Source organism: Lagenorhynchus albirostris, chromosome 19 (assembly GCF_949774975.1).
Source record: "Lagenorhynchus albirostris chromosome 19, mLagAlb1.1, whole genome shotgun sequence".
In the NCBI taxonomy this organism is placed as follows: domain Eukaryota; kingdom Metazoa; phylum Chordata; class Mammalia; order Artiodactyla; family Delphinidae; genus Lagenorhynchus; species Lagenorhynchus albirostris.
In genome coordinates, this window is record NC_083113.1 from 41,922,158 (window position 1) to 41,939,545 (window position 17,388).

Sequence of the window (17,388 nt, forward strand, 5' to 3'; positions counted from 1 at the left end):
GCCCTAGGCCTGTTCCACTCTTACTTGTCCCCAGTTTCCTGGGGAGGTCACCTGGCCCTCGGAGCAGTCGGCAGAGTTCAACAGCCATGTCATTCATGGGGCTGGCTATGGAGGGAAGGCGCTGGGCTGGCTTAGCCAGGGTGCTTCCTAAACCTGGGGTCGCTGTGGAGAGAGCACATATGTCATAGGAGACCTCATGGCAGGGCTGCTTCTCAAGGATGGTCACTCACGCAGAGTCACCACTCCCTGGAAATCCATCAGACAAATGTTTTCCCCATAACCTCAAATATCTTAAAAAATCTGATAGGACCCACTGCCTGGAGCAGCTCGACAATGGATAATGGGAAAGCAAAAGAGATTCTCTCATTCAGCAAACTCCGTGTGGTGGCATCAGGAAGTCCCGTCATAGTACTCACAAGACTGTTACCCCAAGTTCTAGGAACCTTGGGACCAAGGAACAGGACCAACACAAGCCTAAGGTGATGCTCTGGCAGCTCCAGGCCAAAGGGGCCAGGGGTGCCCTGGAGGGTCTTCTCTTTATGGTAGTTCAACATGAAAGCCAAGGCAAAGAGGGCAGGAGAAAAAGGCTATCTCTGCAGATAGCTGTGACACCAGGTAGAGCCTGCCCTCATGGGGTACCCAGGCCCTACACTGAGATAGATGTCAGCCTGAAGCCATGGGCAGGCAGGGTGAGGGACTGTACAGCCAGCACCTGCATATAAAGGGGCCTTCTACAGGTCATATTCCTCCCCAACCCTGACAGAAATAGATACCTGATTGCCAGGAGAGGCCCAGGGACATCCAGGGTGGGTCTTGCTGGGTCTTGCTGGGTCTGGCTAAGACATGGCTCAAGTGGCACCTGGCACATTTGGCAGGGCTACCTGCCAATGCCTCAGGCTCCCAGAGAACAGGCTGGGTCTGTCATCCATGCTCGATCAGGCTAAGGAAAGGGGTGAACTGTCCCACTAAACTGAGGTACAACCTCAGCTCCCAGGCCTTGGTATCTCTCCTCTGGGATTGGGTTTGGCTTGTCCTTATTTCCACTAAGGTCCTTTCAAAGTTCTGGGGAAAGTTAGTGGACAGATGACCCCTGGTAATGTAGGCGCCTGTGACTTTCCACACATACTGCCAGATCCTGAGAAATGGGCATGCATAAAACCCTTCCCAAAAGAAGGCCCAGTGTGGTAGTCCAGTATTTCCAGGACCCCTAGATACGGACTCCCTCAAGGAGGCAACAAGAGGTTGAGCAGTAACTGGTCCCCACTCAGCTCCACCCTCATGTGGCCCCAGCCTCCAGCCACACCAGACGACACTTGATAATCTCTGTTTTCAGAGACTGACAAACTCAGGTTTCAGAACTGGCTCTTCTGCTGTCGATGAAACCTCTTATCTCAAAGGACTTAACTTGCCCTGAAAAACATAGCCTTAAATCCAAAAATTTTACCTCTGTGCTACAGAGAGGTAGGAGCTGGTATCTGGAAGAAGAAAACAGGATACTGTAGACAAGAAATCCCCAGGTCCAGGAATAATAACTTGTTTGTTATCTTAGCTGCCTCATTTCAAAAGGCTGCCAAGGAGCCCTGATACACTGTGGTAATACAGCTCTCCCTGTGGGTGAGGTAAGAAAGGTCCATGGAAAAGGACCACGGGCTTAACTGGCCACAGGGCCAAGGGCACTGCTGGCCCAGAGAGGAGCAGCAGGGAAACAGAGGGCCTCTTACATGAAACAAGCTCCATAGTAGGGACTGGGGAGGGTCCTGTGGCACAAACCATTAACCCCCATGTGAACCACCAGGAGTTTGGACCAGCTACCTGGCCCTTGGGCCCAACTACCAAACCACCCTCTGCCTGGACTGCCCAGTAGAACCTGCTGCCAGAGCTACAAGGCCTCTGGGTTTCTATCCCTCCACTCTCACCCAGTCATTTCCTAAGGACATTTCAAAGAAAGAACAGAATGAGAAAGGCAACAAGAGGTTGGGCAGCACCAAGCACATAAACCCCAACCTATCTTCCCACAGCTGGGCAGGTCCTGGGCAGCTGTTCCAGTGGCTTCAGGGAATCTCCTGGCTGCCCCCCTTTTCCAGGGAGGGCTGCCTCAAGGTACCTTACAGGCGTGAACTCAGGACCATCACGAGTCAGCTTCTTCCCTTCACCAGCCTCAGGCAGTACTCACTTGGGAGGCTTGTACAGCGCCTACAATCAAGCCAGGGTTGCTGAGGCCTATTCCCAGGCGCACTGCCGGGATTAGAAGGAGGTAACCCAGACACCCAGCGGCGCCCTGATAATTCAACCCACTCAGCTGGAGAGAAGCACGACTTCCCTCACGGAGAGAATGAGCAGCCCCACGGCAGACCCCTGTGAAGCAACGTAGATCCTAGGTGAAAGATGCTCCAAAGAGAGGTGGTGGTCAATGATGAATACAAAGGGGGCTCATCAGCTGTGGGGAACAAGGGTCTCAGCCCACATGGAGTGGGACAGAAGCAGTCCCCATTTGGTGGGTACAGACTAACAGCACTTCCAGACTACTGGAAACCCACTTATGTGTCAGTAATCTCTAAGACATCTGCTGCACAAAGCCACCTACTATTGGTATTTGCTCTGAGCAGACACCTTATTCTGCATATCCTTAGGAGGATAGAGAGGAAGGATATCCAACACTCAGTTATTTATTGCCACACCGACAGGAGCTAGCCTCTGCCCTCATGAACCTGGCATGGACCCTCAGGGCTCTGCCCTGATCTCTGCTATCTGCTGTTCCTTTCCCATGGCACACACAGATATGAAATATCAGCTGTTTGCAGAATGTGTCCCACCCAGTAGAAGCAGGCCCCAGCCACAGGGATTAGGACACAAACACTCCCATGGGTGTGCTCCTAATAGCTCACTCTGTTAGTAAGGTAACAGTCTTAATAAGGTCAGCTCCAGGGAGAGGAAAAGATGCTCACTTGATCATGACCCATCATGTGGAATGAAAGCAGACAGTCGCCCTGCCACCCCTCCTTGCCCTACCACTACACCCTCCCCTCTCACCCCCACTGAGGCCCAGCTGCCAGGTGCCATTTGCTTCAGAAGATATGCCCCCCATCCCCAATCCCCATCTGTGGTTCTTCCAGCTGCTTCTTTTCCAACAGTTCAAGGAAAGGATGCCTCAACGGGCCTGGGTTCTCCTTTGAGGGGTTGTAGTAATTAAGGTAATAGATGCTACCCCAAGAGAACAGCTGTCTCCTCCAAGGAAATGGAAGGAGGAAACTATCAGCTGTCCAGCTCTGATGCGATGAGGCCACCTATCAACACAGCCTGAGTCTCCCTGGCTCTGTCTGACGTACAAGACACAGAAGGAAGATCTGTTCTATCCTTGCCCCCTTCAAAGCACCCGAGCTTGGGAGAAGCCCAAATCCCCCTATATCCACACCCCGACTTTCCTCCTGCTTCTCCAATCCAGGGATCCCAGCCCATGCGGTTTGCTGCCAGCTCAACAACCGAAGGGTGGGGCTGCAGGTACACTCACCTACCTGCCGATCATCCTTCCTGGCTGCAAAGCCATTTAGTCAAGCGTTCTGACATTCTTATTTTGGGCCACACCTGTTCCTTGGTTCATACTTAAGGAGGCCAAAAACACTTTATAAAAGATAAACATCAAAACTTCCACATCTTCCAACAGAAAACCTCTGACCATGCAAGCTACGACATGCCCATATGTTCCCAGGAAAAACTGAGCACACAGCCCCACACGAAAAGCACTCCCTGTTACCACCTGCTCCCAGAGCCAAGTGAGACCCCCAGCGTGGCTACCCTCGACTCCTGACAGCCCTAAAGGCAAAGATGGGCTTGCTGAGCCAGTACAGGAAAACCTATAAGAAAACACTCAAAACATCAACATCCTGACTTTGGTTGCTATTCCATCTTCGTCCTCCGTAATTCACCTCCAGCTAATGTACTAAACGTGTCTACTCAAATACAGAAAACACAGCACTGGAGAGAAAATGTAGTTCAGATTACACCTAACTCCACTCTGATACACAAACACCCATAAAAGAACTTTAAATGTATAGGTACTTTCTTCCTCAGGTAGGAAAAACAAACAAACAAACAAAAACCTTTCTGGGGACTTCTCTGGTGGCACAGTGATTAAGAATTCACCTGCCAATGCAGGGGACACGGATTCAATTCCTGGTCCAGGAAGATCCCACATGCCGTGGAGCAACTAAGCCCATGTGTCACAACTACTGAGCCTGAGCTCTAGAACCCGCGTGCCACAACTACTGAGCCCACATGCCACAATTACTGAAGCCCGCACGCCTAGAGCCCGTGCTCTGCAACAAGAGAAGCCACCACAATGAGAAGCCCGCGCACAGCAACGAAAAATAGCCCCCACTCATCACAACTACAGAAAGCCCACGCACAGCAATGAAGACCCGACGCAGCCAAAAATAAATAAATATATACATACATTAAAAAAAAAACCTTCTCAATAACAATAGAAGCTAAAATTTGTGTACCCCTCTTTTGTATCAGGCACTATTCTAAGCACTTTAAGCACTCAATCCCCATACCCATCCCATATATGAGTTAGGTACTAGTATCGCATCCATTTTACACATGGGGAAACTGAGACCCAGAGCAGTTAAGTAACTTGCTCTAGGTAACACAGCTGCCAGGATGCAAATGCAGTGTGGCTCCAGAGTCTATGTTCTTGGCCACTGAGCTACACTGCTCGGGAAGCCAACCACAGCCCTAGGTGTCTTTCCTCACATGAGCAAAAGTGAGCCAGTAGTTGGTTCAACAACACTGAGCCCCGACATACAGAAAAGGGGAGACAGTGACTCCTCCTACAGAATGAAGGTAGTGGCAGAGCCCCCATGCACTATCAGTGCCACAATAGGGCGGTGATGGGAGGCTGAGCTCCAGATGAAGGCTTCTAGCCCAAGGCAGGTTGCAGGCCAGGGGGACCTGACTCGGCACTGGTTCCAAAACACATTTGGCTTACTGAAGCTACTTCACTGAGGCAAAGCACAGGGAAATGCAGGAATGGCCTGCTCCCATAGCCCAAGGGCATCTGTGCTCACTCTGGGAGAGCTGCTATAAAAAGATGTGGTCCAGTCCCAAGGAGTTCACAACCCAGCAAGGATACAGTTGCATAAATGTGGAAGGATCACATGCGACAGGGTGGCAAGTGTCATCAGAGACATGATCATGGCTGAAGGGGTCAGGCAAGACTGCACGAGGTGTCACAAGCAAGAAGGACACCTCCAGGGCAAGAAGGACATCTGCCAAGGGGCACAGCAGGAAATGTCTGCAGGATGTTTGGGGTCCCACACAGACATACTGGTGTGCAGCGTGTGTGGAGGGCAGAGGTGGCAGAAAAGGCTGAGCAGGGCCCACAGCACCTGTGTCCTGTGGGCAGAGGGGTCAGAGGTCCAAAGCAGGCAAGGGGCAGGGTGTACAAAGGGAATGGAGAGCAGAGGCCTGAGGTAAAGAGATTAATCAGGAGGCCATGGAAATAGCCAAATGGAGTAGGGATAGAGAAGGGGGCCAAATTAAAGAGATGCTTGGGAAGTAGCAGAACCATGGGATGAGAGACAATTACTCTGAGGTCTCCTCCCACTTATGGGCCAAGGTGGACAGTGACTGTCAACAGAGACAGGGAACACATGAGGATCTGGTTTTTTTGTTTTGTTTTGTTTTGTTTTTAACATCTTTATTGGGGTATAATTGCTTTAAAATGGTGTGTTAGTTTCTGCTTTATAACAAAATGAATCAGTTATACATATACATATGTTCCCATATGTCTTCCCTCTTGCGTCTCCCTCCCTCCCACCCTCCCTATCCCACCCCTCCAGGCGGTCACAAAGCACCAAGCTGATCTCCCTGTGCTATGCGGCTGCTTCCCACTAGCTATCTACCTTACATTTGGTAGTGTATATATGTCCATGCCTCTCTCTCTCGCTTTGTCACAGCTTACCCTTCCCCCTCCCCATATCCTCAAGTCCATTCTCTAGTAGGTCTGTGGCTTTATTCCTGTCTTACCCCTAGGTTCTTCATGACATTTTTGTTCTTAAATTCCATATATATATGTTACCATACGGTATTTGTCTTTCTCTTTCTGACTTACTTCACTCTGTATGACAGACTCTAGGTCTATCCACCTCATTACAAATAGCTCAATTTCGTTTCTTTTTATGGCTGAGTAATATTCCATTGTATATATGTGCCACATCTTCTTTATCCATTCATCCGAAGATGGGCACTTAGGTTGTTTCCATGTCCGGGCTATTGTAAATAGAGCTGCAATGAACATTTTGGTACATGACTCTTTTTGAATTATGGTTTTCTCAGGGTATATGCCCAGTAGTGGGATTGCTGGGTCATATGGTAGTTCTATTTGTAGTTTTTTAAGGAACCTCCATACTGTTCTCCATAGTGGCTGTACCAATTCACATTCCCACCAGCAGTGCAAGAGGGTTCCCTTTTCTCCACACCCTCTCCAGCATTTATTGTTTCTAGATTTTTTGATGATGGCCATTCTGACTGGTGTGAGATGATATCTCAATGTAGTTTTGATCTGCATTTCTCTAATGATTAATGATGTTGAGCATTCTTTCATGTGTCTGTTGGCAGTCTGTATAGGATCTGGTTTCTGCAGGAAGGTAACCTCATTTTGGGGCAAGCGGGTTCACTGTCTACTGGACCTTAAGCAAAACACTGGGGTTTCTGGAGCCATGATCTGCTCAAAGACAGAGTGGAGACAGAGGAGTAAGTCCTGTGCTCTTGCCTGGAGGGCTCTTTGGCTGCCCCTTAACTGCACTTTCAGGGCCTGGCAAAGCACAATCAACCATTCATAGGCAACAGAAAGTCTGCTGGGTTCCTCAAGGAAGGTGAGAACTGCCTCCACTACCTCCATACCCACTTCACCCAGCTACTTTAAGTTCTAATCAAGCCACAACTACTGAATCCATATGCTGCAACTACTGAAGCCCGCGCACCGACAGCCCGTGCTCCGCAACAAGAGAAGCCACTGCGATGAGAAGCCTGCGCACCATAACGAAGAGTAGCCCCCACTTGCTGCAACTAGAGAAAGCTTGCATGCCACAACTAAAGATCCCACACGCCACAACAAAGATCCCACACATGGCAACGAAGATCTCGCGCGCCGCAACTAAGACCTGGCTCAGCCCAATAAATAATTATTTTTTTTAATTAACTCAAAATGGATCAAAAACCTAAACAGAAGAGTAAAATGGGAATTCCCTGGCAGTCCAGTGGTTAGGACTCCCCACTTCCACTGCACGGGGAACAGGTTCAATTCCTGATCAGGGAACTAAGATCCCACATGCCATGTGGTGTGGCCAAAAAAAAAAAGAGTAAAATTATGAACCTCTTAGAAGAAAACATATTTAATATTCTTGACCTTGGATTTGGCAAAGGATTCTTAGATATGATACCAAAAGCATGAGCAACAAAAGAAAGAAATAGATAAATTGGACTTCATCAAAATTAAAAACTGTTGTACTTCAAAAGATATCAAGAAAAGACAACCTGGGACTTCCCTGGCAGTCCAGTGGTTAAGAATCTGTGCTCCATCTTTAGTTCAAAGGAGGTTTTCCTGACCTGTCCAGGGACCACACAAGCTCTTGCTGGTTTGATGCGTCCACTTCAGAGGCCGGGAAGTTCTAAGTCCAAGTCTAGGGTCACTTCGCACCTTTCCGCAGAGGGCTGCCGGACAGCACAGGGCTGTGCTTCTCTGCTTGACCTTCTCGTTTAGAAAAACTGGAAGCAGAAATTGAAGTGCAGCCCCTGGAAGCCTGCCCTCTCCGCTTCCCGTGCCATTGATTTTCAGGATGTGAGACTTCAGGTTTGGGACCTCTGTGCAGCTGGTACTTCAGAGTCGGATGCTGTGTCCCCACCAGTCATTGAAATCCCATCTGGAGAAACGTTCACTTTAAAGGGTACTTTTTAACAGCTCAGTTTTTGACTATTTTAAATAGTTTGCTGATAGAAAACCCCTGATGACACTTGCTCTACATATCATGTTTTAATTGCTTGTACAGTTAACCTTTAATTTTATTTAGTAAAGTGTATCAAACTAGGACTTTTTCAATTGTAAATATGTGGTTTTATTAAATAAAAGTCATGTAAAAATCTGTGCTCCCACTGCAGGGGGCACGGGTTCGATCCCTGGTCGGGGAACTAAGATCCCACATGCCTCAGTGTGGCCGAAAAAAAAAAAAATAAAAGAATAAAGAAAAGACAACCTAATACACACACACACACACACACACACACACACACACACACACACACACACACAATGGAACACTACTCAGCCATAAAAAAACAACGAAATAATGCCATTTGCAGCAACACGGATGGACCTAGAGATTATCATACTAAGTGAAGTCAGAAAAAGACAAATACCATATGATACCATGTATATGTGAAATCTAAAATATGATACAAACGAATTTATTTACAAAACAGAAACAGAGTCACAGACATAAAGAACAAACTTACGGTTACCAAAGAGGAAAGGGGGGGTAAGAGGAGGGATAAATTAGGACTTTGGGATTAGCAGATACAAACTACTATATATAAAATAGATAAACAACAAGGTCCTACTGTATAGCACAGGGAACTATATTAATAGCTTAAAATAAACCATAACAGAAAAGATATGAAAAAAAAAGTCAACCTAAAGAATAGGGGATGGTGGTGTGATGAATTGGGCGATTGGGATTGACATGTGTACACTGATGTGTATAAAATTGATGACTAATAACCTGCTGTATAAAAAATTTTTTTAATTTAAAAATTAAAAATAAAAGAATAGGGGAAAAGATTTTCAAATCATATAACTGACAAGAAACTTGTATCCTGAACATATAAAGAACTCTTACAATTCAATAATAAGAAGATAAATAACCCAATTTAAAAATAGGCAAGCCACGCCGCGTGGCCAAAAAAAAAAAAAGTAAAAGATATTAATAGACATTTCTCCAAGGAAGACAGACAAATGGTCAATAAGCACATGAAAAGAGGCTTGATATTATTAGTCATCAGGGAAATGAAATGAAAACCACAATGAAATACCACTTCGTACCTACTAGGATGACTATAATCAAAAAGTCAGATAATAACAAGTGTTGGCAAAGATATGGAGAAATCAACCCTCATACACTGCTAGTGGGAATGTAAAATGGGGCAGCCACTATGGAAAACAGTCTGGCAGTTCCTCAAATGACTAAACAGTGTTACCATATGACCGAGCATTTCTACTCCTAGGTATACAGTCAAGAGAAATGAAAACACATGTCTACAAAAAAACTTGTACACAAATGTTTATAGCAGCATCAATCATAACAGCCAAAAGGTGGAAACAATCCAAATGACCATCAACAGATGCATGGATAAGCAAAATGTGATACATCCATACAACAGAATAATATTCTGCCACAAGGAGGAATGAAGCTCTGAAACATGCTACAGCATAGGCGAACCTCGAAAACACGCTAACTGAAAGAAGCCAGTCACAAAGGGCAACATATTATATGATTCTATTGATATGAAATCTCCAGAATAGGAAAATCCATGGAGACAGAAAGTAGATTAGTGGTTCCAGGGGCTAGAAGGAGGGAAAGTCCAGGAATGACTATTAATGGGTATGGGGTTTTTCTCTGGGATGATGAAAATAATCTGGAATTAGACTGCAGTGATGGTAGCACAACTTTGTAACTATATTAAAACCACAGAATTGTACACTTTAAAGGAGTGAATTTTATGGTATGTTAATTATATCTCAATTTAAAAATATGTATGAAACAGACTTACTTCCCTAGTGGTCCAGTGGGTAAGACTCCACGCTCCCAATGCAGGGGGCCCGGGTTCGATCCCTGGTCGGGGAACTAGATCCTGCATGCATGCCGCAACTAAGGGTCCGCATGCCGCAACTAAGAAGCCCGCATGCCACATCGAAGATCCCATGTGCCGCAACTAACAACCAGCGCACCCAAAATAAATAAATAAATAAATATTAAAAAAAAAAGAAAGCAACAGATTGATAACAGTGATTGTTCTTTATTTAATAATTAACAAAACGGATTCAATTAATCTAAAAGATCAGTCACAAAGATATTTTTAGGTTTCAGTAATATTAATCATAGTCATTTTCCTATACATTAAGAGAACCAGATGGCCAAAGCAGAATATACTAAAAGCAATGCCACAAGAAAAAGCTGCTACTTGAACAAGCTAACAAGAGAGGAAGAGAACACCAAAACATGTCCTCCCTAAAAGACCAACTGTCCCTGATGGATTCACTGATAAATTAATCTACCACCTCCTGAAGTTCCCTGACATGCCTGAGCTCTCACAGTTCTACTGCCCAGGAGCCCCAGCCCAGCCTTGACCCCTTCTAGAAGGCCTCTTCTAAACTAGTTCACTCCTGAACTAGCAAATATGATCACATCTTGCCTCTGCTGAAAACACTCCTGAAACTCAGCCATAAAAAAGAACAAAATAATGCCATTTGCAGCAACATGAGTGAACCCAGAGACTGTCATACTGAGTGAAGTAAGTCAGACACAGAAAGACAAATAAATGATATCACTTATATGTGGAATCTAAAAAAAAGGATACAAATGAACTTATTTACAAAATGGAAGTAGAGTCACAGATGTAGAAAACAAACTTATGGTTACCAGGGGATATGGCGGGGGAGGGATAAATTGGAAGATTGGAACTGACATATACACACTACTATATATAAAATAGATAACTAATAAGAACCTGCTGTATAGCACAGGGAACTCTACTCAATAGTCTGTAATAGTCTATATGGGAAAAGAATCTTAAAAAAAAAAGAGAGGATATATGTACATGTATAACTGATTCACTTTGCTGTACACCTGAAACTAACACCACATTGTAAATCAACTATACTTCAACAAAAATTAAAAAAAAAAAAAGGCTCCTGCAGCTCCCACTGCTTATATATACAGAAGTCCAGGCCCCTTGCCATAGTACACAAGACTCTTCCCTCAACTGGTTCATCCTGACTGTTCCCAGGAAGCCATCCCATCACAGCAGAAAACTTATGGATCCACTCTCAGGCCCTAAAGTACCACTGCCCAAAACCATCGGGCAAACTCCTATTTGCCCCTAAATGCCAGGCTGAAACACCACTTCACAGTGCTGTGGTGCAGTAACCACCCCTACAGCTACTCTCCACTAAATACACCTGTATCTATCAAGGAGATACATCAACCCTCAAACATCTCATCTGGAGTTAACACCAAAGTCTCAAATTCTAGACACAGCTAAGGTCACTACCATCACTCCCCTCCCACCAACCATACATCCAGAACAGTCCAAATAGCTTTCACCTCAACCAATGACCTCTTAGAAATCAGAAGCAACTGGCAGAAAGGCTTTAGCTGTTATCATCCTCTACCTCTCACCTCACTACCAAAGTACATCCAAGTAGTTTCAGGTATAACTGTTTATGAATGATGATACTTTTGGTTTTGGAGAATGTTACGCTCATCGTACACACACACATGCATGCGTGTACGTGCATACACACACACAGTGACCCCAGGAAATGGAAAGCACCAAAGGGGATTCTGATCTTCCAAACCCAGTGCTGGGATGAACAGTGGCAGGCCCCCCCATCATTCCTGAGAGGAGTGTCTTGCTGCTATCCCTACATCTGTCCTGTGCTAGGTCTGCGCAGCCATTCAACCAGCCCTGTATCCGGGAAAGCCAGAGGCATCCATCATTCCTAGGGAGAATCCCTATCTAGATGCAACCTGATTCCTACTTTCCACCTTAAGGAATAATCAGGGAGATGATCAGATACAGCAGGAAGGAAAACCCGCAGGAGCTGGCAGGCAGAGTGAAAACGAAGACAGGTACAATATCCACAGAACACTGAGGCTCCTTTCTCTTGCCGAAAGAGAGATGCACCAGTTAGGATGTAAAAAAGGTGCTAGCTTTCCTGATGTGTTAGTGCATGAACTAACACCTTATCCACTGTCCCCAAGCCCCTTCTCCCTACAGGGCCAGGCAGGGTCCGACTTCACAACAATGTTACATTAACAATGTCAAAGCACAAGACCCGCAGCTCACCTCTAAGCAGCCCAGAGGGGTCAAAAGACCCATCTTATGAACAAGGCAAACAGACTGAGACAGCTCCACATGGCTCCATCTCAAACAGTTTCAGGTCAATTTAGGCAGACCTTGAACTCCTCCTACCTCACCTGCTCCACACCATGGATCCCAAACCCAATGGCCAGGCGAAAACGATTCTTACTAAAGAAGGATGAGTGTGTGGAACTCAGAATATCATGCACATGGTAAAAGACTGCATTCCAAGACCAGCTAAAAGACAGGCATGAGGGCTTCTTGATGTAGGGGCTTTGCTTTTGGTTATTTTATTTTAATTTTATTTATATTTTTAAAACAGGTAATATATTCACAAGAAAGAAAATGTGAAAGCTTCAAAAGTGAAAAATTTACTTCCCAGTCCTATCCCCAGCCACCCCGTCCCAAGGGACAGCCAATATTACAAGTTTTTCTTAGCTTTCCAAAGATATTCTATGCGTGTACAAGCAGATACAGATATATTCATTTTCCCTCATTTTTTTTACATTTGGTAGCATAATATACATTGTATTTTTCACTTAGTGATACATCCCAGAGATTACTCCAAAACAGTACTTGAAGAGCCTCCTCATTTTTTTCATGGCTGCATAGTATTCTTTTACAGATTAACAAAAATTCATTTAACCAATGTTCAGAGTTGCTTAAAGTGCCACCCAATAACAGATTATAGTAGTTACTTTTGTAAAACGAAACTTCTCTGCCACGAAAGCCATGCAAAAGTTCAAGGAGCACATTTAGTGCAAGAAAAAGATTTAAGAATCAGTTTACCTTTGATGGGAAATTATTTTTCTAAGCTCCCTGTTCACAAAGAGACAGAGCTATGAACACTGTAGATACATCTACAGCAGGAAGGAGGCCAAGGCTTGAATAACAAAGATCACAGCTGCACGCTACACAAAGAGGCCAAACATGCCACACACATTCTGATTAATAACTAAAGGACAGTTTTTGCTCAGATCAAAGCCAATTTTTTTAAAAAAGTCAGGTTCCTGACAATTAGTTGAATCCTGAGCAGGTCTAGATTTCAAGTACTTGAAATTATAATGTCAATGACGAAAAAACCTGATTGATATTAAACATAGATTGGAAAAGACATACGGTTTAAGTGCTACTCACTCTTTGGAAAAAGCCAGCTGCCTTCTCTGTGTCAGAGGCCAAAAAGGAGAGAGGGCCCGGGCAAAAACACAAGGACTTTTCCTGCCTCCGTGACAGTGTCAGGACAGCTTGCACCATGCCACTTACACCACTCAAGGGACAAATGGACTGAGGACCATATTCTAGAACCCACCAGCTTCTGGTAGAGGCTTTTGTCCCCTCAACTGCGCCTAGCCCAGGACTGGGCATGAACTGCTGGGCAGAAAACAGCTGAAAGGGTGCCTGGGTGGTAGAGGAGGCCCACCTGCAGGGTCCAGAGCCTTCCACAAATCTGAGGTTTGCTGACTGTAAATCTAAGTCTCACGCACATCCTCCTATTTATTAAGAAACTGCCTCAACTGTCTTCCACATGGAGGTCACTTAAAGACTCTGGTCATTAACATAGTAAGATAAAAAAGGAACCAATGTTGGCGGCAGCCTTCCTCTCCATATATGCCAGAGTCCCATGCTGGTAAGCAAAGGCCAATAGCAGTGAGGGCTAATCAGGTGTATTCCCACTGGGAGCAAGCTCAGGTCACTTGGTTTTGACTGTAAACAGTTCAAATTCCATGAAGGACAATCACTTGCCAATTAATTTTTGGAATGGAAGCCCACACCAGCCCGGCCCAATGGCCACCTTTCAGGATCCTCCACCCAATGGCTTGGCTTAGCAAGTAGGCAGCCAGCAAACAAAGTCCTCTCCAGCTTGTTGGCTGCCACCATGACTCTCATCACAGAATGGATCAAGAGAGCAGAAAAATGTTCTCTTAGCCAATGACTCACCAGGAAGTCTGTTCATGTTGACGCCTTGAGCTGAGAGTCCTATTCCCATGTACCTTTGAAAAAGCATACATACAAAAATTCTGGTTAGCAAATGATTATGCATCTCCCTTCTCAAATATTTCTTGGTAAAAGACAGAAAAACAGGAAAAGCAATGAATGTAGAGACACTTTGAACAAACTAGTGGTTCTTGGAGAACCTTTACATTTTGATTTTCTAATGGAAATCTCTCAATGCCTTAAGCAGCTGGAGAAACAGGAGGTAGTGTCTGTAACCAGGAACCACCGGCTTCAGTTTCAGAGGAAAGTTTCCTGGAGTCACTGCTTCCAGTCCCTTGGTTTCTGGCTCCAGCTAAGGTGGCGGAATCTATTCCCAAGAAGTGCCTAAAGTAACTAGTTCAATCCTAGGTAGTGCTTGGCAGAATAATGCAAGATCAAGCCCAAAGGGACAAGTCACTCTTCAGCAAAGACCAAAACATGGAAGAAGTAAAGCCAGCTGGATTCATATAGGATTGTAAAGACCCCTCACACAGGGCTTCTTCTCTGGGGTCTCCAAATTCATTACCCTTGCCCTATACATTCACCACTGGTCTCCTCAGTCATCCAAAGCTGAAGGTGGTGGTGTGTGAGGCCCCAGAGACCCACCCCGTACTCTTCCCACCCAGGTACCTAAACAATTTAGGCAGCTACAGCCAGGTGGGACCCATGCTGGGCAACTCTGTCAAAGATATCTCAGTGGCACTCATGAGAGGGCAGGTCAGAAAAGGAAATGAACAGGGTTTTTTAGTCTAAATATTTGTAGTGTACAAAGAAACAGTGAGGTATTTCCCCAAGAACTTAGAAATAAGAAAAACAAGTCAACACTATCTAAGTGTAAAATAGTAGAAACCCACACGTGATGCCTGAATTAACCGCATATGAGCATCAAGAGGTAGTTGAGAAGCTCACAATATTGAAAACACCAAGATGGCTTGGGGTAACTTTACGGTTACCCCAACCAAGACGGCTAAGGGGTAACTTTACAGTTGCATTAACAATGTGAATAAGGACTTCCCTCGTGGCGCAGTGGTTAAGAATCTGCCTGCCAATGCAGGGGACACGGGTTCGATCCCTGGTCCGGGAAAATGCCACATGCCGCGGAGCATCTAAGCCCATGTGCCACAACTACTGAGCCTGCGCTCTAGAGCCCACACGCTGCAACTACTGAAGCCCACGCGTTCTAGGGCTGTGTGCCACAACTACTGAGCCTGCGTGCTGCAACTATTGAAGCCCATGTGCCTAGAGCCTGTGCTTCTCAACAAGAGAAGCCACCGCAACGAGAAGCCCGTGCAACGGCAAAGAAGAGTAGCCCCCGCTCGCCGCAACTAGAGGAAGCCCATGTGCAGCAACGAAGACCCAATGCAGCCAACAATAAATAAGTAAATAAAAACAATGTGAATGAGCTTAATGCCACTGAACTGTTCACTTAAAAATAGTTAAAGTGATAAAATTTATGTGATGTATATTTTACCACAATAAAAAATGTATTTTTAAAAAAGCAATTACATGGGGTTGCCTTATTTTGACCATTTCCAAGTAGCTTACATTTACATTCTAATTGTTCCCTGTTGTAATTCTGCAAGAAACCATTTTACATACATTTCCCCACCTTGGGCCATTCTTTTTCTCTCCTGGCGTGTTCCATGCACCTTATGTACCTGTTTCCTAACACTACCAGAGTCCCCACAACGTGGTGCTCCTGAAGCTGCGAGACTTCCACCTGCAGCAAATGCCCCTTTGCCCTTCTCTGGCCAGCTGCACCACTGGGTGTTGGAGAGCAGGGAGGAAGGCTCTGACCCACCCATTTTCCCCTGAAACCAGCTACCCCCCATCTTGCTGGGCAGGACCCAGGAAACGACAGCATCAACACAGGGCAGCAGCTGAATAACTGGCCTACAGGGTTAGGGGAAAGGGGAGGGAAGGGAAAGGAGAAAAGGGAAAGGAACAGCACTTCAAAGAATGACTCCCATGGTTCAAAAGACTCTCAAACTGCCTGCTACCTCCTGCCAGGAGGGGACCTTCAAGGACCATCAGGAGCAGAAGCTGTGTAAGCCTGCTGGCAGGATTCCCATTAGACTAAAACCTGCACATTTGCCCAGAAAAACAGCAGCCCAAATAATCAGCTTCCTTACTTTACGTGGAAGATGCTGCCAAAAGTTGGTCTCCATTCCCTTTACACCACAGCTGACCAAGCAGCAAATTACCCCAACTGCCCCTGCAGTCATCAATCAACATATGCAAATGCAACATAGCCAGGAGTTTTCCTGACTTGGATGCCAGGCCACTTATCCTGCCCTGTTTAGAGGGGCCTGGCCTCTGCCCAACATCACATGTGATCCCATCCCTGGCATACAGGTTTCCTGACACTAAGATGAGGGCTTATGTTTGAAGCACATGTGCTTCCTGGGTGACCCCCAACTGCTTAAGGCTACTGCAAATAGGGGAGGTCAAGGGTCATCCAGGAAGAGTATGCTTGGCCACCAGCAACAGAGCTCTGGTTCCACAACTTCCCATGAGAACAGGGAATTACTAAGGCACATGCACTCAAACACAAGTTGCTTATGTCTCTGTATAGGGGAAGCCTCCTCCACCTCCAGCAGTTAGCCCTCAACACCTCCCTGTACACTCTGCCCCACAGGTGGGACAGTGTTTACCAGTGGATGGCCTGGGAGCCTCTGTTCAAACCCCAGGGTCAACTTGAGAATCTGAGTAGATAAGCTAAGGGTAGCGCACACAGAGGAGACCAATACCCACACTTGGATGTCATGCCCCCGTGAGTGTCAATGACACAGGGAGCAGCCCCACAGAAGCCTAAGTTGCATGTTCATATGAGGTCAAGCTAAGTCAGTGTTCAAAGGGAATGAGTCCCAATTTTTCAAACATTGGATGATATTAAGTCTTTTCCAAAAGTATGATGTTCTAAAATTACAAAAAGATGCAGCCTTCCAGCAAGTCTTCATACACTTAAAAACTGTTAACCAACCAGTCTAAGATCAGCAAAGAGCAGAAAAAAAACTATAAGGACACTGTGAATATACTAAAAAAACAGTGAATTGTACACTGTGAGTGAATTGTATGGTATATTAAATTACTTCTCAAAAACACTCAACAAACTAGGCATAAAAGGAAACTATCTCAACATAATAAAAGGAAGGCCTTATATGAGAAACCCACAGCTAACATCATATCCAATGGTGAAAGAATGAGAACTTTTCCTCTAAGATCAGGAACAGGACAAAGATGCCTGCTTTCGCCACTTCTATTCAACAGAGTATT

General features: G+C 45.5%; 1 protein-coding gene across 2 annotated transcripts in view; it reads right to left on the reverse strand.

The window, feature by feature from the left end:
- Window positions 1-17,388, reverse strand: part of RANBP10 (RAN binding protein 10) — a 67,032-nt gene that overhangs the window by 28,373 nt on the left and 21,271 nt on the right. The window contains exon 3 of one of the 2 annotated variants that reach the window (XM_060130034.1): window positions 14,077-14,129. The exons of the other annotated variant lie outside the window; for it this stretch is intronic. Within the exon in view, the coding sequence (XP_059986017.1) occupies window positions 14,077-14,129 (53 nt within the window). The remainder of the gene's footprint in view (window positions 1-14,076; window positions 14,130-17,388) is intronic. 2 annotated transcript variants of the gene reach the window in all.